Raw genomic sequence first — 21,426 nt, forward strand, 5'->3', positions numbered from 1 at the left:
GGTATAAACTATATTTTAAAAAAATGAAAGGAAAGCAATTCTGATCATTGATAATTTCCTTTGCTGTAATTTGTTACATTCCTAATCCTAACATTTGACAAAAATAAATTCAATAAAATACCTTGCTTACAGGGAATTTTTTAACTACTTGGAAATGGTAAGCAAATCGAAGAAATGAGTCGGATAGCTCATGCCCTGAGTCACGTGTTATTAGCTCTAATCTGATTGCCTTCAGCTGTATATAAAGAATCTGTGATCTTGTAATGACCAGACAAGATAACTTCCTTCACATTGTGTACCATCCCTTGCTTGGACTTTTCAGCCGATTTAGGAACATTGTTTCCTTCATATTCTTCAATGAAATTTTCATGTTCTTGGCTCTGTACTGCTACTTTCGGTTCTACCACTTCAGTCTTTGATTTAATACCAACCGCCTCTGCCTGATCCGCAAACAAGACTTTCGAAATGGGTGAGCTGCAAATCTCTTTATAGATTTCATAAGTAGCAGCACAAGTGTTTCCACCCTCCAACAGTTTTGCAAGAGGATGCAAAACGAAGATTAGACTATCACTTGCCTCCAACGTTTCCTTCAGAACTAGAAAGTCAGACACAAACCCTGCTTTGCTGAACTGAACAAATAGTGCAGTCTCATCCAAGTGATAGACAGAAGTCACAGAGGTTGGGCCGAAGACTTTAGATATGCATTCTCTTATCTCCCTTGCCTTGAGCTTGGATGGGAATCCCCAAATTACAATGATGTTCTCAAACAGAATCTTGGGGTACTGCTTTTTGAAGTTCATGGTACCCAAAGGTTCTGTAATCTTGTTTCCAGTACTAAAATCAATAATGTCTCCATTGGTCCAACTGAGATACAGACGGTTGATAAATTTATCGAGCTTTTCATTGTGAGCTAAATTTTCAGAGGGCAAATGGAGTTTAAAATCAATTCCTAGATGACAGCAGGCCTGGGCAAAGATACATCCTGTCATAAAAGCATCATAGCCAGCTTCATGGTCGGCTCCAGAGTTCCAGTTGGATGACCTGCAAAAGTGTTTGAAAGAGTTATCCACTCGGATTGGACAAGAAAGCCGAGTATAGGAACAATATTTCACTATTTGACCCTTTATGCCAAGCCAAAATGGTAAAACAACTTTTTCTTGACTATTCAAAGTCTCAAAGACAACTCCGAGGTATGCCTAGAGAGAGGGTGGCAACTCCTATGGAGCTTAATAGCATCGTCTAGTACAAAGGGGTAGATACAGTGCAGTCTCAAACTACTAGGGGTTTTGCACTTTATATCCCAAACTACCAAAACCGACACTCTCAAATCTACTAAAAGCCGTCACTTTGCACCTCTATTAATTGTAACGTGTAACTATCAGAATTGAATGAAGGTGCAAAATGTACGTTTTTGGCACTTGAATTGTGTTACGTGTCAGTTTTTGTAGTTTGGTTGCAAAGGGTGAAAATCCTGGTAGTTTGAGGGTGCAAAGTGTACTTTTCCCGAGAACAAAACACTGCCAAGATATACTTTATAGGCAGAAGGGCACGCAAACCTCAAATCATCCACTTGAACCTCCACCTGCACACATTGTTGTAAAGCCAGCCGTGTGCTTTTAGAACTAAGAGCAATTTGTGGACACAAGGAGGCAAAAGCTGCTGATAGCGATGTCCTGGGCTTTCTCATCCGTTGTTGGAGTGAAAAATTTGTATTCAAGAGTATTTTTGTGTCAATAATGTGAGGAAAGTACTTATTAACAGAGGAGACAAATTCTTCAGCAGTCAAAGGAAGAGGACCTAAGAATTTGCTGTATACATGTGCAATATCTGCGTCATGAATAGAGAGCTTCTTTAGTGATACTTAAATAATTGTTATATCCTCTTCATGAAACTTGGAATGATAATTTTTACCCAGAAAGCAATTGTGACCAACAATCAACTTCTTCTCTGAGGAAAGGAGGTCAATGACATGACGAAACCCAATTGCAGCTTTGATTTTATTCTCTTCTCCTCGGAGTTGCTCATCTTTTACCTCTTTCTGCAGAAAATTAGGAAAAAAGAAATGTGAAATCGCATGAAAAATGAATTTATTTTTCCCTCCATATTCACTTTCAGCAACATCACGCTCATAAAAAAGACACCAAAAATCCATTCCTTGAGACTTCATATTATTAACATTAACTTTTATCTTTCTAATAATTCTCTCCTTGACCTTGAAATTAAAATTCTCTGCTGAAATTTTATAAAATGTAGCTAGCCCAGTTTTGAAATCACTGAGAGCTCCTTGAAGGGCAAAATAAATTCAAGTGACAAGTTTAATAATTGTGACGGTTCAAAAATGTCAACATACTGAGCAGTCCTTCAAATGAGAAGAACATTTGGAAACTTGACTTTCACATGTATGTGGACTTCCCTAAATTTTCCCCAAGGACTTATAAAGTTATCTTACCATAATGAAGTCCCTATCATCCTTGGTTTCTGTATACACTACCAGCACCTGTGAACAGTTGTTTTCACTATTCACACGAACATAAGTAAGATCTTTGAAGTGCTCGTTAATGACCTGCATATTTCCAATTTCTTTTCAGCGAGATAAGACCTTGCGCAAAAAAAGAATTACAATATTCTCTACAAGATTACATTCTTTTTATAGTTGATTCATTATGAAGTAAAAGCACAAGCTAGGACACGGGAACTAAAAAGAGTAACACCCAAAGAGAAAAACTAGCATCTAAAACTCAAAAGATCCCAAAAATCCCACAATAAATAAAATAGATGACTGAGTTTAGACATGAATATAAATTGCAAACCAAACTTGAATTCAGAGATTTTTAAAAAGGGCTTCACAGTTTAGAAGGCAGCCACTTCATAAAGAAATAAAAGAATCAGCAGATCCTATCCAGTTAGAAATACAGAGAACCCATATGCATGTGATTCCTGCTAGACTAACTGTACACACTGCCTAAAATGAAAGATGTATTGCGCAGACTCATTGCAGAGTCTCTCAGTATAATGCAACAAGCATAATCTACTGAGAAATGGTTTCTTTTATCACTAGAACATCATGCATAGACATTGCTCTTGTACATGCCCCCCGTACCTGTGCTCTTGCCTATTATTCTGATCAATAAAATCTTGTTTACCAATAAAACATAATAATCTATTAATAAATGGAAAAACATAACTACCAATTTGCAATCTTTTTGAACCATCAATCATCCAAACTGCACTTTAATATCTGGCATACAAGAAAAAGATTGAATTTTTTTTTTTTTTTTTTATAAATAAACAAATTATATTGCTCAAAGAATGGCAAAGCCAGTAATACAACTCTGATGCCCTAACTAGTAGAAAAAGATAGAATTGAAATCGAGTTAAGGTAATGTTCATACATAAATTGTTTTTCAGGGAATATAGAGCTTTACCAATGCATCAAAAACCAATGCTCTGAAATCAGGTTTCCATTATTTTCTTTGAGGAGATAGGATGAGTGGATAGACTAGGTTTGACTGAATTTGGAAAGCTTCCAAACAGCCCCTATGGATAATGTTCCAAACTAAATGTCAATGAGCATCAGAATCTTAAATGAATTGAGATTGTCACACATTACCAATTTAATTAGCCTAAGCTGACGAGAAGTAAACCCGGTCAGATTAAGAGCTGGACGCATCTTAAAGAAAATGGTTTTAAATTGTTGCTTTGAGTTATCTGAGGTCCACTGAAGGGGGAACCCCCCACTTCTATCCCGTAACAACCCATCACACCATTCACTGAACCTGATCTTGATTCGTTCAGTGAACAGAACATCAGCCATGCGGTTTAACGATTTGTCTTTAACTTCTTTTGAGCTGCACCATGTATATGATAGCTCATCCTCATATGCCATATTCAGTCGTCTCAATGCATTGTCTTCTTGTCCTCTGGATAAATAAGATATTCCTGAGATTATCCAAGATTAAGCTCTCAAACTTAAAGCATATAGAGAGCATGATGATTTAACCTGGTAGAAGTACGAGTGTAGTTGGTACAACATAACACTCAAGCAATAGAGAAAATAGTTTAAATAGCTGCGGCAAGCCCACATTATCAAACTTTTTTTTGAAGAGCTACCAAGAAAGTAATCAAACTACATCAAAAAATACCCAAGCAATGGATTGCCCCTCCCCCTTTTCAAGGTTTTTAGAGAATATTTTTAAATCACTATACCCACATTCAAACACATTCTTTATATCAGGACATTCGCAAACAAAGCAACAAATCATGTGCATCAGTCAAAATCATAACAGTTAGCGTAAGGTCCAAACGCAATTAAATAGCAAAAATAAATAACAATACATAACTACCTTCATGTATGCATGCATTAAAATCAAACTGGTATCTAGCTAAGAAATCAATTGATGTCGTCTGGCAGAGGAACTCGTAAGAGGGGCCATCTACCGGAAGCTCCTGGCGAGGAAACACATAGAAATTGTGCCTGCCAAAGGACATAAATCATTGTCAGTCGCATTAAACAAAATTGAAAAGAATGATTAACGCTAAAAAGAGCTTTTATTGGGGGTGGGCGGGTTCATTATCGTACACTTTCTTAACCAAACCCCACTAAAACGAGCTTGCCATATCCCAAACCAGAGGCGCAATTATCCGTGCAACCAAACTGAGCATAAGACCAAAAAATTAGATATCTTGCTCGTTCTATTAATCCCTGTCCGATATCTAATTTACGTGCATTTTTTTTTCTCAATGGATAGAACCTATAAAGAAGACATGATTTGGTTTCTCTTTTTCCTTGTCTTTTTTGGGTGTGAAATCAAACACAGCATTAAAGGCACTTACGGATGAGCAAGGAAGCAGTGATTGGAAGGGTCCCAGATGAAAGGGCAGACGCCGAACTGGATGACGGCGAACTTCTCGGCTGAGTCCTTAACCTTGAGATAGCGCACGTCGGAGCGGTCAAACTCGAAGGACTCTCGCCAGGGGGCACTGGTGACGCCGGTCATCTCGAGGTCGATGGCGACGAAGTCGGCGGATCGGACAAGGCGGCGAAGGTCGGCCAGGGCCGAGGCGAAGTTGGACTTGGTGACATGCTTGAGGTGGAAGGCGGCGGATTGCGGCGGTTGGGTAGAGGTTGAGGTGGTGGAGAAAGGGCGGCTCAGCACCCGTGAGAGCGCCATCCTTGTACGGTGGTGCCTGTACTTCATCTTACGTTCAGTGCGTATGGTTCGTGGAGGAGCAAAGATACATACAGAGGGAATAGGGACCGATTCCAATTACTGAAGTTAAAACAACGGCACGTCGTTTTAAAGGCGACAAAGTACAAACAATCATTTTTTTGAAATTTTTTTATTAAATTTTTTATATTATTTTATTTATTTTATGTGGAGAACCTCTCCAAGACAGGATTTTCGGACCCCATGTAGAGTAAACACCTGCACCGCACCTCAAAAATTTTTCTACACGAAATTTGTTAAATTGCTGATTTTTTACTAGGAGTGTGGTTCTAAAAGACTGTTTGGAGTCATGAGGAGTTAAACCTTAGACTTTGAAGGAAGTGGTACCTTCAAATTTGTTAAAAAAACAAATTATGGATGTCTTACAGCTGATTGTCTCAATTAAATTTACACAGGAATATGAAGGTATTTAGAAGGCATTGTTTGGTGGAGCTGCTCCACTAGCGTCATCTTCCAAGTCAGATTTTGATTGCAACCACGAAGGCTGAGCCTCCATTTTGATTGTGGTTGTGCTGCACATTGAATCCTTCCAGTTCTCCTGCCGGCCCCATAATTATGGTGTACCGCCACCTTCACGAATTGAGAGAGTATCAGTCATGCAGCAAGGGGAGATTGAATGTAACATACGAACCCAAGCGTGTTTCACTCCATGTCATGCAAGTTAAGTGAACATGGACCTAAGCATGTTTCACTTCATGTCAAGCAAGATAAGTGAAACACGGACCCAAGCGTGTTTCACTCCATGTCATGCAAGTTAAGTGAACACGGACCCAAGCATGTTTCACTTCATGTCATGCAAGTTAAGTGAACACGGACCCAAGCGTGTTTCACTCCATGTCATGCAAGTTAAGTGAACATGAACCCAAGCATGTTTCACTCCATGTCAAGCAAGATAAGTGAAACACGGACTCAAGCGTGTTTCACCCCACGTCAAGCAAGATAAGTGAAACACGGTCTCAAGCGTGTTTCACTTCATGTTATGCAAGTTAAGTGAAACACGGACGCAAGCGTGTTTGACTACATGACAAGTTATGTGGTGCCATAGACTCAAGCGTGGTTCACCATGAAATAAGTATAATTCAAGATAAACAAGTTACTCATGCAGTCACGCTTCATGTTTGCCACGATTATGAATGTTTCCGTTCATGTTAATCCATGAATGTTATATGAAAGTTATGATAAGGCTTTAAAAATCAAATTATGCTAAGCTATATAGTATTTTTCGGTATGATGTATTATTTACTGAGTATTCGACTCATTTTTGTTGTTTGTCTTTTTGTTTTCTTCTATGTTGATTGCCACAGATGGTGATTATGATGATGCAGAGCTGGATGGCCAGGAGTAGATTTAGTATAAGGACTTAGAGATGAATAAGTGTCATTTACACAAGGATTAAGTTTCTTTTATGTCATTTCAATAACTAGTCTTGTTTAAGACTAGCTCATGTTTTGCTTTATTCAGTTTCAAGTTTCAAGACTATTTATATCCTTCCAATTAAGTTTCTTTCAATAAATGAGGTATTTCAGAGTAATGAGTCTCTTTACCGGGCATTTTATCATGTTTGTTAGTAACGTCTCTATCCTACGGGAACGGGGTGTTACATTGAAAAATAACAAAACAAAAGAAGTGATCCTCATTATGGGAATGGAATCATCCTAGATACAAGATTGCCCGCGCCTGTAAACAGACGGATATTTCCTTTAAACTGAAGTTGCATTTTTTATCAACTTACAGATAAGCCTCCAAGTTAAACTTCTATTGAACTATTCCCTATATTTCCATCAACCATCATTGTCAATATTTGCAAGAATTTAAAATAGACCTGCTGAAATGACCAGGGTTACAATACTTACATCTGCTTTCTGAGTCTCGAACTAGACGAGCTGCAAAGGCCCCATCAAGCGAATGTTTTATGGGGTTGGAGGAATAGAAACCATCCTCCGTTGCAAAATCAGATGGTACATATCTGTCGACAGGATCTATAGAAAATTCCTGAGACCCAATAAAACTTATGCATAAGGAACATGCACGGTAGAAAAGTTTCAAAATTATATTTCCAGTTTGATCACTTATCCTAGATGTCTATGGACAATGACAGACATAAAATAGATACTCCATCCTCTGCACATTTGTATCGACGCATTTGGATTTCCTGGTAAGTTTAATGCTCCTAAAACTCAGAACTATCACCTATGGAACGGTCTGTATCTTTCTTGAGTGAATAAACAGTAAACATGCCACATCATATAATAAGATCATGCAGTAAACCTACTGGATGCCTGAGAAGAAATGCAGCCACTCTCTCTTCATTCTCTTCAGGATCTATGGAACAGGTACTGTATATTAAAACTCCGCCAGGCTTTACCAATCTATAATTGCACAATAAAATGCATTAGTTGATCAATGGATATGAAGACTCAACTCCTACATACACTAGCTATGACAGAAGTTGAAGGCTCGAAAGGGGAGTCGAGTCTGTTCGCATCATTCAAAATATGAACTCCATAAATTTCTACAGGTTTATTTGAAGGGAGAAAGAAGCTTAGTATTTGAATTTTGCAGTAGTCTAATTGATCTTCACCTTTTGATAATTCATTTCAAATCTTTTTTTTTTTATAAGTAATAATTCATTTCAAATCTAAATGACTAGGAGTGAGGTTCAAAGTTTGAAATTGTAAACCATGATAAACATAAGAATCTCACTTTTAGAATAACATAGATTTAGAGATTTTATATAATTTTTTTAAGAAGCAAGATTCATGTTGGCCTGAGCAAAAGCAAATGCGTTTATGTTGGCGATGTGCATCGGTTATAGTGGAGAGTGAAGGGGGGAGGGGGAGGAAGAACTTTGCTCATACAGAGATGCTGCATCAAATAGCTCATCCTGTAAATTCTTCAGTTGTTCAATATCCTCTAATTTCCTATTCCAGCGCAGGTCCGCTCTCTTCAAAAAGTCAAACAGGCAGACAACATTAGGTTAATACAAGCCAATAATTTTTAAAAAAAAATTATGATTGGTAAAATGAAGTTAGGGCCCTACCGGGTAATTAAAAATAATAGAATCTTAATAGTTAACATGGACAAAGACATGGAGATACTTGTGGTTCTTAGACAATAACCTTTGAGAGAACACCCAGTCCAGAACATGGAGCATCCAACAAAACCTTATCACCCTTCGTGGGATTTTTTTCCTGTAAAATGAGAAAAACATACAAAATTACAAGTTCCAGAAGAGATTCCAGCTTTATGTAAGATCTTAAGACAACTTACAGCAAAGATACGGAGATCAGCATGAATGGTGCTGATGACGCCATCTACTTGGTGCAACTTGCCTGTCTCTTTAAGGATTCTTAATCGGCCTTTGTTTATGTCAATCGCCGTTACCATGCCTGAGACACCATGAGACATCTTCGTATCATCTGTGATTGCTCAAAGGGGGAAGTTGAGAAAATAAAATTTTAAACATCAATGTAATATAGAGCAAGTTATCCTATTCTGGCAAAATAAAAAACTCTACTTCATGATTACAAAGGTTATAAATATGCTCTTACTAAAGCAAGTAATGATATCATCATCAATCAAAATTGCCACAAGATCAGATTCTCTGACAGATCAAGCTGGTGCTTTATCTTCCACGTTCATAAAACCTAACCTTAGTTTGTTTTAGGCAGCGTGAGGTAAAAAGATTCTAGGTTTGAAGCTTGTATGAAGTACTCATGCACAGCCACTCTCTCCACCACAAAAAAGAAGAAGGGAAGAACACAATATTCCGTGTTCAATTGACAGAATGATGGCAAATCTCTCACTAGCCCTCTTATGATGAAAAAGTCTGGCTTATAAGAAGAAAGATTGATGTGCATTTCTGCTTTCTCAAAAAAAAGCGAATAAACCTCAGACTAGTCATTATTTAAACAAAAATAAATACTTATAATCATTCCTCAGTGGCAGTAATCACTTCAAACTGGCAAATCGAAGAATACCCCTGCCACTTAAATGGGATGCCATGTAAAGAGTCTTTCCTCCTGGAGCAGCACAACAATCAATTATACTCTCACCCGGTTGAGGATCCACAACAGAAACGACCATACCTGCAGTGAGATTGTGATAAAGAATCTGATGATAAATCAATATACGAACTCAAACTCAGTCTGGTTGAAATGCTAAAGTCAGATTCTTGATGGACATATCCAAGCATGGCCTATCTAAATATCTATGGCACTACTGGTCTTGACAAGATTATCAAACGCCCAGCCATGTTGACAGGATCATCATCATATTCGCCAAGGCCACATTTCCATGGAAAAATTTTCAAAAAAAAAAAAACCACTTCCTATTTTAGTGGAAACCATAAACTGACTCGTGCCCAAATGAAAGTTAGGATAAAATAACCTGCACTCTCATCCTGAACAGAACATAAACCATCTCTCAGTAAGCCGGCTTGTATGACAATCTGAAATGAAGACGGCACATAAGTAAGTAGAAAATAAACAAGAAATTGAGTGCTTCAGGAATGAATTCCATTTTATAGGTAAAACATAGTGCATCACGATAGTGCCCCCTTTCTGTAGGAAACCATGTAACTGCCTCCACCCCAAGAAAAAGAACGCACAAGCAATTGCCACATAAAAACTAATAGTAGTGAAATACTGATCAACATTGAAATTCGTGGATAATTTTCAAGTTAAAAAATATGGAATCCATATATTTGCACTTGAATCTGTTGTTGTGCAGAAGAAATGCCAGCAACTAGCAACTGCATTGTAACAACCCTAGACACCAACCTGGAAATATATCTTTTTTTTTAATAAGTAATAAGAGATTTATTAATGCAAGTAGATAGGCATAGCCCAAGTACACAGGAAGCATACAAGCAGAAACACCTAAAACCAACTTGGAAATATATCAGGAACAAAACTCTTGTGCTCCATTTAAATAAACCGTGGCTGTTGGAAGAAACCAAAAACTGAACTTGTACCTGCAACCCGGTTTTCATTCGGACAAAGTCATCCAAATGCAAAGAAAGCTCATGTGGGACCTGAAGCATAAGAGAAGAAAATTGGTAATAAGTTTGTCTAGCACCAGGAACACTAAGAACACTAAGAAAAGTGATTAAAAAAAAGTACAAATACTGAGTTATGTGCGTATGTGTAAGAGTGTGTGAGCGTGTGTTTTTTTTTGTTGGGGGAGGGGGGGGTTGGTTGTGGTATTACATAAAGTGGTTTATGTCAAGCAATAAGCACCCTAAAAAATTTTACCGGAATTTCAAAAAGTTAAACAAGCACCTGCAACAAATTAAGCTTCATAACAAGGTCAGCTCTTGAAACACCTTTCCCACGATTCGCCCTGAAATTACCATAAAAAGGTGGCTATTATATCTATTTTAGATCAAATAGAAGGAGAACAAGATATTGCAGCAAGAAACCTCAAGCTGAAACTGGGATCACTGTTGTTCCAGGCCATCAATCTAATGGCTTCTTCTTGCCCAATACACTTTGTCCATCTCCGTACCATCCACTAGAAAGGAGACATATAATGAATATGCTCAGAGAATGCAATTCTATTCCTACAGACTTCTTGTTTTAAGAGATTTCAATATCACTTTCCTTTAAACGATCTAGAAAAATATTTTCTATGGTTGTACAATTAAGCATGCTTCTTACCAAACAAGATATCCACTAGGATGTGGTGAAAACGCCTTGACAGTTGACCAAATTGTTCAAAGAACATATGAAGCATCAACTCATTCATCTGGAAGACTGTTTCAATACTTTATTGTGTATAACAAGAAATGTCAATCAGATAGCTAACCCAGTGTTTGGACCTTTAGTTGAATTGGCCCCTTTAACGAATAAGTTTAGACTGTAGTAACTCTTAAGATCTGGGGAATTTTCAGTTACTTGTGATATTTTTCTAACCCAAGGATGCTCTCAGGCTATCTATTACAACCATTATCACAGGTGGCAAAAGCTTGCAACTATATACTTACAACAGGATGAGAGTACAGGGTGGCAAGAGCACGTGCTTGTGTGCGTTCATCACCCTCCACTTTGGGTAAAGGAAGAGAGTTGTTTTCCTGCAACCCAAAGTTCTAGGGATTCAACAAATTCCTTGAAACTACACCATAAGAAAAACAGATGAATTGATAATGGCAAACCTGAAGCAAAATAAGCTTTCTCAGAATCCCATTGACCATGTTACCAGCACCTGGTCTAAGGGCAACCTTTGCAAGCCTCACATTCTGCAGTGATATGTAGCAATTATGATAAAAGAATGAAAAGTTGGAAAACATTTAAAGAAATAGTTATATGCCCATGGGTGAAGCTTTAGGAGGTTATAGGGCCAGTCTCCAGAAATGAAACTAGGCCATGCCCAACTTGACCTAACTTTGTCACATTCAAAGGTTTGAACCCTACTTATGATAGATGTACGTAGGACATGTTCATGGCAGAAGTAAAATGGTAATTTCATGAAAACAACTAGAACCTTCCAAAAATTCAGGAGTCGCCAAAAGGGTGGGCAAAGTATGATCAGTTAATGATTGACATGTGTTATTGATGAATGTGCATCCTAAAAATCCACACCTAGGACCCGCTTTCATAACAAAATGCTCAGTCTACCTATATCAACCTCAAATAGTTTAACAAAGAAAATGATAACACAGATATCTCCAATTAATGTAATCCATAATCGCTGATAATTGTCTTAAGCTGAAATAGAAAACAGCGAACTGCATAATTAGCCGACAATAACCTTATTAAAAAAAGAAGCATAAATTTACCTCATCCACAACCGCATATCGTGGCATATCTAGCTTGATAATCTCGTAGAAACCTATTCTGAGAATCTATAAAGAAAGATTTAGAAAAATTTGCACATAACTGAGTAAATGATTAGTAGTTGCCCCTATATGAATAAATGAGTAGCATATGTCCCACTATAGAATCATGTATATATGTGTGTGTAGGCTTAATTTCATAAAATCTGCCTTTCACACAAGGCCACTCAATTGTATTTGTCGTACTGCCTGCTTCTACAAAGTAGTTGATGTTGCAAACAATTAAACAAATAAGCTAACAAGAAGTGTGAAAGTAAAATACCTGTAAGAGAAGAGGTTCCATGCGTTTAAATGTGTTCTCATCATGGCATATTGAACAGATCAAGTAATCAAGAAACCTCCTCCAACGGATGGTGCCACCAACAATATCTGTAACCTATATAACCATTAGGTAAAAAGTTAAAAAGGAAAACGTAAAGATGTAAATGGAAGAGATCAGTTCCCTGGTAGATTTGGCAGACTACAAAAGAGCATTAGCATTCCACTTCACTAAAACATCTATGCGAAAAGGTTTAAACCCTTCAAATGGTCAAGATTTTCTGGAGTTATTCCTTGAAAAAATGAAATGAGATTACGGGAAAAGGTGTAACTGTAATTTAGAATATTAATAGAAATTATGTACAAAAACAGAGATAGAAGAGTGTGTGTGTGTGTGTGTGTGTGAGAGAGAGAGAGAGAGAACCAATCTAAGATCCCGATAATCTAACTCCCGGGTGCGAAATCCAAGAGTTCTTGCTACATATCCCATCTCGTTATCACCGGAACCTTTCCCTTTCTCATTCAAAAGATCAGCAAAAGCACCACCCAACTCTATTCTCATCAGCCTCACTGCAGACACTATATAAAGCCAAAAACAAATTGGCATGAGAAAACTGAAAAAAGCACGTAAACTCTGAAAAATATTCTTATAACCATTATAGATGAGCCCATGATATATCCGAAAGCCAAGTTCATCTTAACAAATGAATGAATAATTGATTAACCTCGGAACAAACACACAAATCCAACTACTGTACCACATACATAGGGAAACACACACAGAGGAGCCATAATTACCAGCCCTATGGGGTGAGACCTCCAAATTCAGCTTCTGGGTCTTGTTAGAGGCACCGTGAGAACCTGCACATTTTTCGAGTCAAACACCATGACATAAAATGTAATTTTTTTTTTTGATAAGTAATAATCTTTATTGAATATGAAGAAACTAGGCAATGCCCAAGTACACAGGAAGTATACAAAGTGAGACACCTAGTTACATTCTAGTGGGCTATAAAGAAAATAGAAACTCATAAACATTCCCGCCCTTTAGAACCATAGCAGAAAACCATTGAAACAAATAGAATACAAAAAATTTCCAGATTTCCCCCACTCCACCTCCTTATCATTAAAGCACCTCTCATTCTTTTCCGACCATAGACACCACATTAAGCACAAAGGTATCATCCGCCACACTGCTGCCAGTTGAGCGCTGTTGTGAGATCTATTCCAGCATGCAAGTACCTCCACCACACTCCTAGGCATAATCCATTTTAGACCGGCTCTACTAAGGATTCCAGCCCATAACTCCCCCGCCACCTCACAATGTAAAAGTAGGTGATCTATCGATTCTCCACTCTTTTTACACATATAGCACCACTCCATGACAACCATACCTCGCTTTCTAAAGTTACCAATCATTAAAATCTTCCCCTTAGCGGCTGTTCAGATAAAGAAGGCAACTTTAGAAGGTACTAACACCTTCCATATACTCTTCCACAGAAAGAAAGTAGGCTGTTGGATTGTCAAGGCCTTATAAAAAGATTTAACAGTAAACTTTTTGCTCCCCGTGTGAGTCCACAACATACAGTCACAGCCATTGACTCCTAGATTTACTGAATACAAATAGTTGTAAAAATCTACCAGCTCTTCAAGTTCCCAATCCTGAGTATTTCTTGTAAAAGTGATATTCCAAGTTACCATCTCATTGGCACGACATAGTATTTCTGAAATTGAGGCCTGCTGGTTTTCAGCCAAGTTAAAAACTGCTCAAAGTGTAGTACAAAGAGAACTCTCCCCACTCCATGCAAATAACCAAAAGCGGGTTCGTGCTCCATCACCCACCTCAAACTTTAGATGGTTTTCAAAAGCATTCCATCCCTTTCTTATCCACCGGCTTACTCCATATGACCTCCTACCCTCTAAAGAACACTATTCCCCCTCTAAAGAACATCAATGACCTCCCTCCACAGCGAATTCCCTTCCATTTGGTATCTCCACAACCACTTCCCTAATAATGCCTTGTTGAACACACACAAATTTTGCACCCCTAACCCCCATTCGCAATCGGCCAGGTCACCCTTTGCCAACTCACAAGGTGAAATTTAAATTCCTCCCCCATGCCCCCTTACAGGAAAGCTCTAAACAACTTCTCTATCCGGTTTGCCACCTTCACCGGTGATGGGAACAGAGAAAGATAGTAGGTGGAGAGATTGGACAAGGTGCATTTAATGAGAGTTAATCTCCCCCTTTTGATAGGTATAACAGCTTCCAACCCGACAATCTTTTCTCAATCTTCTCTTCAACTCCATCCCAAATGCTCTTTGCTTTATATGATGCCCCCAAGGGAAGTACTAAGTATTTTATAGGAAGGGAAGCAGTTTTACAACCCAATAGCTCCGCTAAAGAGACTATATTGCTCACGTCCCCCACTGGGACCAACTCCGACTTCTCCAAGTTCACCTTGAGCCCCAATACAGCTTCAAAACACAACAACAACACCCTTAGGGTTTGAATCTGGCCACTAGATGCATCATAGAGAATGAGGGTATCATCCGCAAAAAGTAAATGAGAAATGGTGCTAACGTTACTATTGCTACCCACTGAAAAACCAGCGAGAAAGCCCCCCCTTACGGCAATCTCCACCATGCGACTCAAAGCCTCCATCACAAGAACAAACAGGAAAGGGAATAGCGGGTCTCCTTGTCTCAAACCCCTAGAAGACCGGAAAAATCCACATGATCTTCCATTCACTAGAACTGAAAACCGAGCTGTCAATACACAATGCTTAATCCATTCACACCACTTATCCCCAAGACCAGATCTTCTAAGCATATAAAAGAAAATCCCAGCTCACATGATCATAAGCTTTTTCCCTATCTAGCTTGCAAAGGACCCCTGGGATGCCTTCTCTTAACCGACTGTCCAAACACTCATTTTCTATCATAAATTGTAAATTAGAACCATGATAAACAAAAACTACGAATACTATGCACACCCTCCCCCTAATTTCTGAGAAATAAATTCAAAACCACAACTAAGCCCAATGGTGCCATTACACTCTTTTAGATGGATGCCTATAGATTTCCATCCCATTTCATTCTTCCCTGCCACTTCCCTCTAACCAAACGAAAATTTTGCCTTTTCACCAATAGCATTAAACGAAACCAATTACTGAAGAACACCATCCTAAGGCTGCTGAGAAAAAAACAAGTAATTGTGAGCCTAAACTTCGCACAATGGTAATTATTACACTCATTGAAGTGGATTTTTTTTATTTCCAAAGGGAACCCAATTGTTCATTTTCTTAAATTCTCGGGAACCAAGCAGGAAGTTCTTAGTTTTTACCTTTTTTAGGATTGTAAATAGGTGTCTTGGACTCCCGTGTTCTCTTGGAAAACTTTAGTGGCTTCGAAGAAGATTTGTGACTCTCAGCTGCAGGGAGACTCGCACGGAGAGGGAGCAGGTGCGCCATTGTTGATCCAACTTCCATGTCTAGTTGTCTCCGAGAGGAAGAGGTCGGGTTGGATAATAATATGCAAACGTTGCAAGTGTTTGCAGAATTACGAAACTACACCCTCTTAAGCGCCGCGGTTATTAACGTCCATTATATATTTAACAATTTTTTAGATTATTTTCAATGAGCAATAATTATTAATCCAGTATTTAATCTTCCTTCAAAATATACTTAATTTAAAACATCAAAATGAGGAGCAGAAAAAAAAAAAAAAAATCGATAAACTAGACCGAACCGATACGGTATCAATTCCATTTTTCTAAAAACCGATCGAAATTAGTTCGGTCTCATTTTCTATTTTATAACATCGGACCGGTTTTTATATATATATTTTTTATTTTTTGCATTATATAAAATATTTTTGATATAACTTTTATATTATATGTAAGTTTTATAAGTTTTATATTATAATTATATATAAAATAATTTTATACTATATGATAAATTACTAATTAATATAATATTAAATTTTAAAATCTTATATAAATAACTATATTATTATATATGTGTATAAGAATATTATACACGTATATAAATTACTAATTAATGCTTATTTTATTAAATTTAATATGTGTATAAGAATATTTATGTGTGTATTAATATATATGTGTATAAGAATATTAATATATAAAAATAAATTATATATATTTAATGATTCGCGGATGAGCTCTAATCAAGTTGAGCTAATGAGTTGAGTCGGTATGAACGAGTAAGTCTTAATGAGTCTTAATTGATTGAAGTTGAGTTAAATCGATTATATATTATTTATTAATTGAGCATATTTCCACCTTCATGATAAAAAAATAAAATAAAACATAAAAAATAAAAAATAAAAAAATTCACTCAAGAGAATACGAATAATTAAACGGACCATTTTATTTATAACCCTACTCGAGGGTAACTTTGCCCTAAATAGATTATATAAAGAATAATTTTATTTATCATTTCCACACATCACATATTATATATATTTAAATTTTTTTAATTTTTTTAATAATAAATGTGTGGTATATAAATGATAAATAAAATAATTTAATTAGTTTAATAATAATAAAATAAAATAAAAAATAATTTTAAAATATATAAAATTGTATATTAGGATCATGAGTAGAATCCCTCTTGTAGTGATGCTTTTGTTTGAATGCTTTGGCTTCTCTGCCTCCCTCTCGACGGGACCGATTGAATGGCTGCTTCGACAGCCGAAGTAGTACCAGTCTTCACTGACACCAACTTGGGCACGCGCATAGCGATGGCCGTCCCTCCAGATATCACAGCAAGAGATTTCAAGAGTAAGCCAAAAATCTCACTCCCATCTTCTTCTTTTCATGTATTAGTCTTTATCTTCTTCTGGTTTATGGTTAAAATCAGTTCGCTACGACATTGCGTTCTGTAGCCCTTGCTTGTTCTATCCATTCTATTTTGCAGTATGAGTAATGATTTGCAACACTATTTGCAGTATAGAAATACAGTTTACTGTGGAAAACCATTATGTTGATTACTATGGGTTGTAGCAATTTTTGTTTCCGATTAGCTTATTTTTTTTATAAAAATCCTTCATTGATTTATTTGTTGTGGGGTTTAAATTCTGGGTAGTGTTGTATAAGTAAATCTCTTTCAAGAATTACTTATATGAGGATATTTATTACCAAAACGTGTCTAGCTGTCTCAATTTTTGCTGGTGGAGATCCGATCAACACTTTCTTCTTGTTTTTGTTTTTAACTCGTCATATCGTGAATCTGTATGTATCTCAACTGAAGAGCCTCTAGTTTACTTGCATCTTATATATCACGAGCGGACAATGGAAAGACTGAAAGCTTACTCTTTTAAACCTCGTTCCTTTGGACGGGGGCAATAGATCTTAATGGGCTAAGTGTCCGAATTTATCATTTCGGTTGCAAATCCTAGTTAGGTGTTGCTCATGTATACCTCCAGTATCCTTGGGCTATGCCTATCCTCTTATTAATAAAGCTTCTTGGTTGCCTATAAAAATGAAAAAGTAAAAAAGTTGCTCACCTTAAGTGTGACTTATTGTTAGAAGTTTGCGTAGTAATGATCTCTTCTTTCAATTCATGTGCTGAGCATATCATTCCACTTTGATGTGGCATTTAATATCTAAATAGATCTTCCATGCTCAAGTTTATGGAATAATAATTAGTCTCAAATCTGTCTGTAGGAGAAGCTGAAGGAGTGCACTTCAATTGTTTCCCAGAAGCTGGAAAGATCACGATCCATGGACTAATGGTGCCTTATCGTTTTTATAGTTTCAATTATGTTGTAGTTGAATTCTTTCTTTCTGGTCTTCTTTTAGTCAGTAATGCTTCTGAACCTGTTTCCATCATTTAGTAGGTGAAGCAAAAATCATGCCTTTACCATCTGTCGGAGTCAATGCCTATAAAGTATGCTTTCCAGGGTAAGAAAGGAACATGGTTTCTGCATATGCTAGCTGGGCCATTGAATTATTTAAGTAGGTCAGGTCTATCCATGGGTGTGGCAAGAAAAGTTGGGGAACATTCGTGCAATGTTAGCAAAGATTCTGTTTATTTGGAACCACCAAACTTGCTTTTAAGCACTTGTAATACTGACACAAAAGGAGAATGTAAGAAAATGAATTTAGGAAAATCAAAGTACCTTAAACCTTTAACCCAAGAACTTCCCAGCACTGTCTCTATTCCAAAGAAAAAGAAAATTAAAAGTTGGAAGAATCTTCATCTCAGAGAGTGCACAGCAAGTGAAGTAAAGAAGGGATGCAGCGTTATAAATGGTGTCACTTCCAAAGAGAGGTTTGGTTTTTGTGCATCCGCAAAGGAAGTTGAGCCTAGAGAAGGCTTAATTTCTAGCCCTATAGCAGAGGCCCCAAGTGAGGTATCATCAGAAGTAATATCAGTCACAGGTATTATCAAGAGATACTTTCCAGCTTCCACTGAGGTAAGCAGTTTTGGCAGCCCTTCAAACTTTGGTGTCAATGCCACCGAGAGAGCCTTTCAAAGTCAGGTGGAAGAACAATCACAGACTAAACCAGATGATAAGTACTCAAGCATGCAAGTTGAGGCTCTCCCAGCGGTTACTGTCAAAACACCCCCAAGGATGTTGCTGTTGCCATTGCAAACTGCCCCAACTCCTGACTCTTTAAAGGATAAGCTTCAAAGATCTCGAGTTGGGAAACGTCTAATTCTGGCCTCATGTAATCTTGCAAATTCTGGGAGTAAGAAAAAGCCTGCAGTTTCTCTATGCAGATTCAGAGAGAGTAAAGTTCTAGAACCCAATTCTTCTTTTAATATTAGAAGTTCAGTCTTTGAGATTAGTGACAGTGATGACTGACAATGCTTGGAGGCTTCCAGGCAGACCAGGACAACTATGCTCTATTAGGGTATGCTCGTACCGAGGAGGAGTTCGTGTGCAGGAGCCTCTTGGTCGGGGTAAGTTTGTCTGCTGAGCGCATGATAAGAATGTTTGAATCATCAGTAATTATTTCTATGAACCTTGATACCTGCTATCCAAAAATCAGACTTATGATTCAGGTTTTGCTACAACAAAAGGACGATTTATACATTCTTTAGAAAGCATGAATATGGAGCAACAAGACTTGTGATCTAGGTTGAACAGCAGTTGTCCATGGTGATCTTTTATAGGATGATGCCAGTACAACTGTTGCCTTCCATTTATATATTGCTGGGGATATCATAGTAGATGAAGACAGCCAGTCTCAGAGGTTCTTTAAGAGGAAGAACCTTGGACAAAGAAATGCATACTCGGGGGGTAGTTCAAGTGATCAATTTTCAAGTTTCAGCAGTACCTATAGAAGAAGATATAATTTTATTAAGATCAGTCGCAAGCTTACAAGTGAAAGGGTCGTGCGTTATAAGGTGGAAATGTCTTGTAAATTTAATTTCCATTTTGCATGTACTAGACCTATTATCTTGAGAGACAGATAGAGGGATCAGGATTTCGGTTTTTATTTTATTATGAAGTGCTGGACCAAGAGTTTGTGCTCAGACTGTATTCAGCTAGATGAGACTAAATGCTGTGTTAGCTTTGTCAGTTCTTGGTGGTCTATTAGTTTACCAATTGGTCACACTACAAACCTACTCAGTCTGTCACAGGGAGTGAAACCTCCTAAAGCCAAAGCATGTCCATGTCAAGTTTTGAGATTATTTTCCCACCCCAAAAAGAAAAGAATGGAATAAGTATGAATTAAACCTAAAGAAAAGGAATAATCTGCTTTAATTGTTGCCTTTTTTCTCTTGCCTTTACCCCTATGGCGAAGAAAAAAGGATTCTTTTAAGCAATCTGTTTCCCCAAAGCAACAAGAAACATGTGGATTGGTTGAGAATGTTTCCCATGTTTTATACCCTGTCTCTCGTTTAGCGGTATCTTATGGAGAGCCAATGCCTAATTCTTTGACAACTTGCAACTAAACAGTGGTACCTAGGTGGCCTAAAATGGTTCTTTTCACTAAGCAAAGCATAATGAAAAAGGAACCCCCCCTCCTTTTTCTTTTCTCACATCTTGAGTTTCTACATGTGTAAAGAGAAGAGAGGGATGTGTAAGTATGCATACATACATATGCAAGGAGTGTAATCTTTACAGCTATCTTATTCCTTTATCTTTAATTCCCAAACTTAATGGGTGGTCAAAACTCTATTTATGTTCTTAACCCGTCTACAAAATGCTATGATATGTTTTATTTGCAATTTGCCACAGAGGACACACCATTTATATTGCTAGCAATGTAAGGTACAAATGTCAAATAGACAAGTTTTATACAAACCATTTGTAAAAAGATAGGTTCTATTAATAAATAATAGTTTTTTTTTTTTTTTACATTTTTTTTAGTTGGAGTTTATTGTTTTATAAAAGAAAAATTCTATATACTATACTACCATTCTATTTATATCTCATCAAGTAAGATGTGACATATTTATTATTATTAAATAATTATTTATTACATATTTTTTTATCATCAAATAATAATAAATATATCATATCATATATAAAATATAAGTGAAATAATAATATGGTATATAATATTACTTAGTGTATAGTCGTCCAAAAATGAGCGGTGGACAAATTAACAGACAAAACAAAAAAAATGAAGTCTACACGTTGCAAGTGCCTGTTGGTTCTGCTACGTTGTTTATTGTTTTGTTTTTTTTTTTAAAAAGAAAAGAGAAGTGTATGGCACTCACAGTCACTGTTAAATGTTCGTGGAATAAAGTTGGTGGTGGGCCTCTAGTCTTCACAAACCTTCATCACTAAGATAAGTCCAAGCATATTTGCACGACCAAATTTACCATAAAAGAAACCTTTTCTGAATTCCATGGCTGTGAAAAAAGTTTACTTTGAACAAGTTACATTAATCTTAAATGAGTTATGCTTTATGACTCCTTATTAAAACACGTAATAAATGCCATTACACCATATATGCCAATGGTCCAATGCCATTACACAATGTGCATTACCTTATGCTAGCTAGGATTACAATATGACATCCCCATCAAGCTTCAACTTTAGAATTTTTTTTTTTTTAAATAATAAAAAATATCATCAAGTATAAGATAACATGAAATGAAAGTGTGAGTGTGACATGTAG

At 37.0% G+C, this 21,426-nt stretch overlaps 3 protein-coding genes across 10 annotated transcripts; 1 reads left to right on the top strand and 2 right to left on the bottom strand.

The window, feature by feature from the left end:
• Positions 1-24: 24 nt before the first annotated feature.
• Positions 25-5,381, bottom strand: LOC122290057 (poly(A)-specific ribonuclease PARN). 2 transcript variants are annotated; one of them, XM_043097576.1, is made up of 7 exons: positions 4,834-5,381; positions 4,344-4,474; positions 3,611-3,939; positions 2,450-2,563; positions 1,912-2,038; positions 1,557-1,827; positions 25-1,041 (listed from the first exon to the last, which is right to left on the bottom strand). In XM_043097576.1, the coding sequence occupies exons 1-7, from the start codon at positions 5,196-5,198 to the stop codon at positions 201-203; spliced, it is 2,178 nt and encodes a 725-aa protein (XP_042953510.1). In that variant the 5' UTR covers positions 5,199-5,381; the 3' UTR covers positions 25-200. The 2 variants fall into 2 exon arrangements, with proteins under 2 accessions (XP_042953510.1, XP_042953511.1); XM_043097577.1 differs by lacking the exon at positions 4,834-5,381 and having other exon boundaries at positions 3,611-3,920.
• Positions 5,382-5,525: 144 nt separating this feature from the next.
• Positions 5,526-15,882, bottom strand: LOC122290058 (probable ribosomal RNA small subunit methyltransferase B). Of its 5 annotated transcripts, none has more exons than XM_043097579.1 (18): positions 15,667-15,880; positions 13,120-13,182; positions 12,746-12,900; positions 12,326-12,439; positions 12,007-12,072; positions 11,383-11,466; positions 11,215-11,301; positions 10,651-10,742; positions 10,511-10,571; positions 10,204-10,263; positions 9,618-9,678; positions 9,209-9,316; positions 8,499-8,617; positions 8,348-8,419; positions 8,087-8,172; positions 7,501-7,597; positions 7,082-7,220; positions 5,526-5,798 (listed from the first exon to the last, which is right to left on the bottom strand). In XM_043097579.1, the coding sequence occupies exons 1-18, from the start codon at positions 15,809-15,811 to the stop codon at positions 5,782-5,784; spliced, it is 1,626 nt and encodes a 541-aa protein (XP_042953513.1). In that variant the 5' UTR covers positions 15,812-15,880; the 3' UTR covers positions 5,526-5,781. The 5 variants fall into 5 exon arrangements, 4 of the variants coding, with proteins under 4 accessions (XP_042953513.1, XP_042953512.1, XP_042953514.1 ...); XM_043097578.1 differs by having other exon boundaries at positions 8,499-8,647; XM_043097580.1 differs by lacking the exon at positions 9,209-9,316.
• Positions 15,883-16,957: 1,075 nt separating this feature from the next.
• LOC122290163 lies at positions 16,958-19,874 on the top strand. Of its 3 annotated transcripts, XR_006236315.1 has the most exons (4): positions 16,958-17,124; positions 18,010-18,077; positions 18,183-19,252; positions 19,342-19,874. XR_006236315.1 is itself a non-coding variant. In XM_043097730.1 (3 exons), the coding sequence occupies exons 1-3, from the start codon at positions 17,019-17,021 to the stop codon at positions 19,152-19,154; spliced, it is 1,146 nt and encodes a 381-aa protein (XP_042953664.1). In that variant the 5' UTR covers positions 16,958-17,018; the 3' UTR covers positions 19,155-19,874. The 3 variants fall into 3 exon arrangements, 2 of the variants coding, with proteins under 2 accessions (XP_042953664.1, XP_042953666.1); XM_043097730.1 differs by having other exon boundaries at positions 18,183-19,874; XM_043097732.1 differs by having other exon boundaries at positions 17,049-17,124; positions 18,180-19,874.
• Positions 19,875-21,426: the final 1,552 nt, after the last annotated feature.

Source organism: Carya illinoinensis, chromosome 12, assembly GCF_018687715.1.
Source record: "Carya illinoinensis cultivar Pawnee chromosome 12, C.illinoinensisPawnee_v1, whole genome shotgun sequence".
In the NCBI taxonomy this organism is placed as follows: Eukaryota; Viridiplantae; Streptophyta; class Magnoliopsida; order Fagales; family Juglandaceae; genus Carya; species Carya illinoinensis.

What these genes read in the sequence shown, in the direction of transcription:
- LOC122290058 (XM_043097578.1), bottom strand. Translation starts at nt 15,811, where the DNA reads ATGGAAGTTGGATCAACAATGGCGCACCTGCTCCCTCTCCGTGCGAGT. An exon ending in ATTATCGGGATCTTAGATTG is followed by an intron (nt 12,440 to 12,745) that starts GTTCTCTCTCTC and finishes ATGGTTATATAG; the next exon opens with GTTACAGATATTGTTGGTGG. An exon ending in GACTGGGTGTTCTCTCAAAG is followed by an intron (nt 8,173 to 8,347) that starts GTTATTGTCTAA and finishes GACTTTTTGAAG; the next exon opens with AGAGCGGACCTGCGCTGGAA.
- LOC122290057 (XM_043097576.1), bottom strand. Translation starts at nt 5,198, where the DNA reads ATGAAGTACAGGCACCACCGTACAAGGATGGCGCTCTCACGGGTGCTG. An exon ending in AGCTTAGGCTAATTAAATTG is followed by an intron (nt 2,564 to 3,610) that starts GTAATGTGTGAC and finishes GGAAATATGCAG; the next exon opens with GTCATTAACGAGCACTTCAA. An exon ending in ATGATAGGGACTTCATTATG is followed by an intron (nt 2,039 to 2,449) that starts GTAAGATAACTT and finishes AATTTTCTGCAG; the next exon opens with AAAGAGGTAAAAGATGAGCA.
- LOC122290163 (XM_043097730.1), top strand. Translation starts at nt 17,019, where the DNA reads ATGGCTGCTTCGACAGCCGAAGTAGTACCAGTCTTCACTGACACCAAC. An exon ending in CACAGCAAGAGATTTCAAGA is followed by an intron (nt 17,125 to 18,009) that starts GTAAGCCAAAAA and finishes ATCTGTCTGTAG; the next exon opens with GAGAAGCTGAAGGAGTGCAC. An exon ending in TCACGATCCATGGACTAATG is followed by an intron (nt 18,078 to 18,182) that starts GTGCCTTATCGT and finishes ATCATTTAGTAG; the next exon opens with GTGAAGCAAAAATCATGCCT.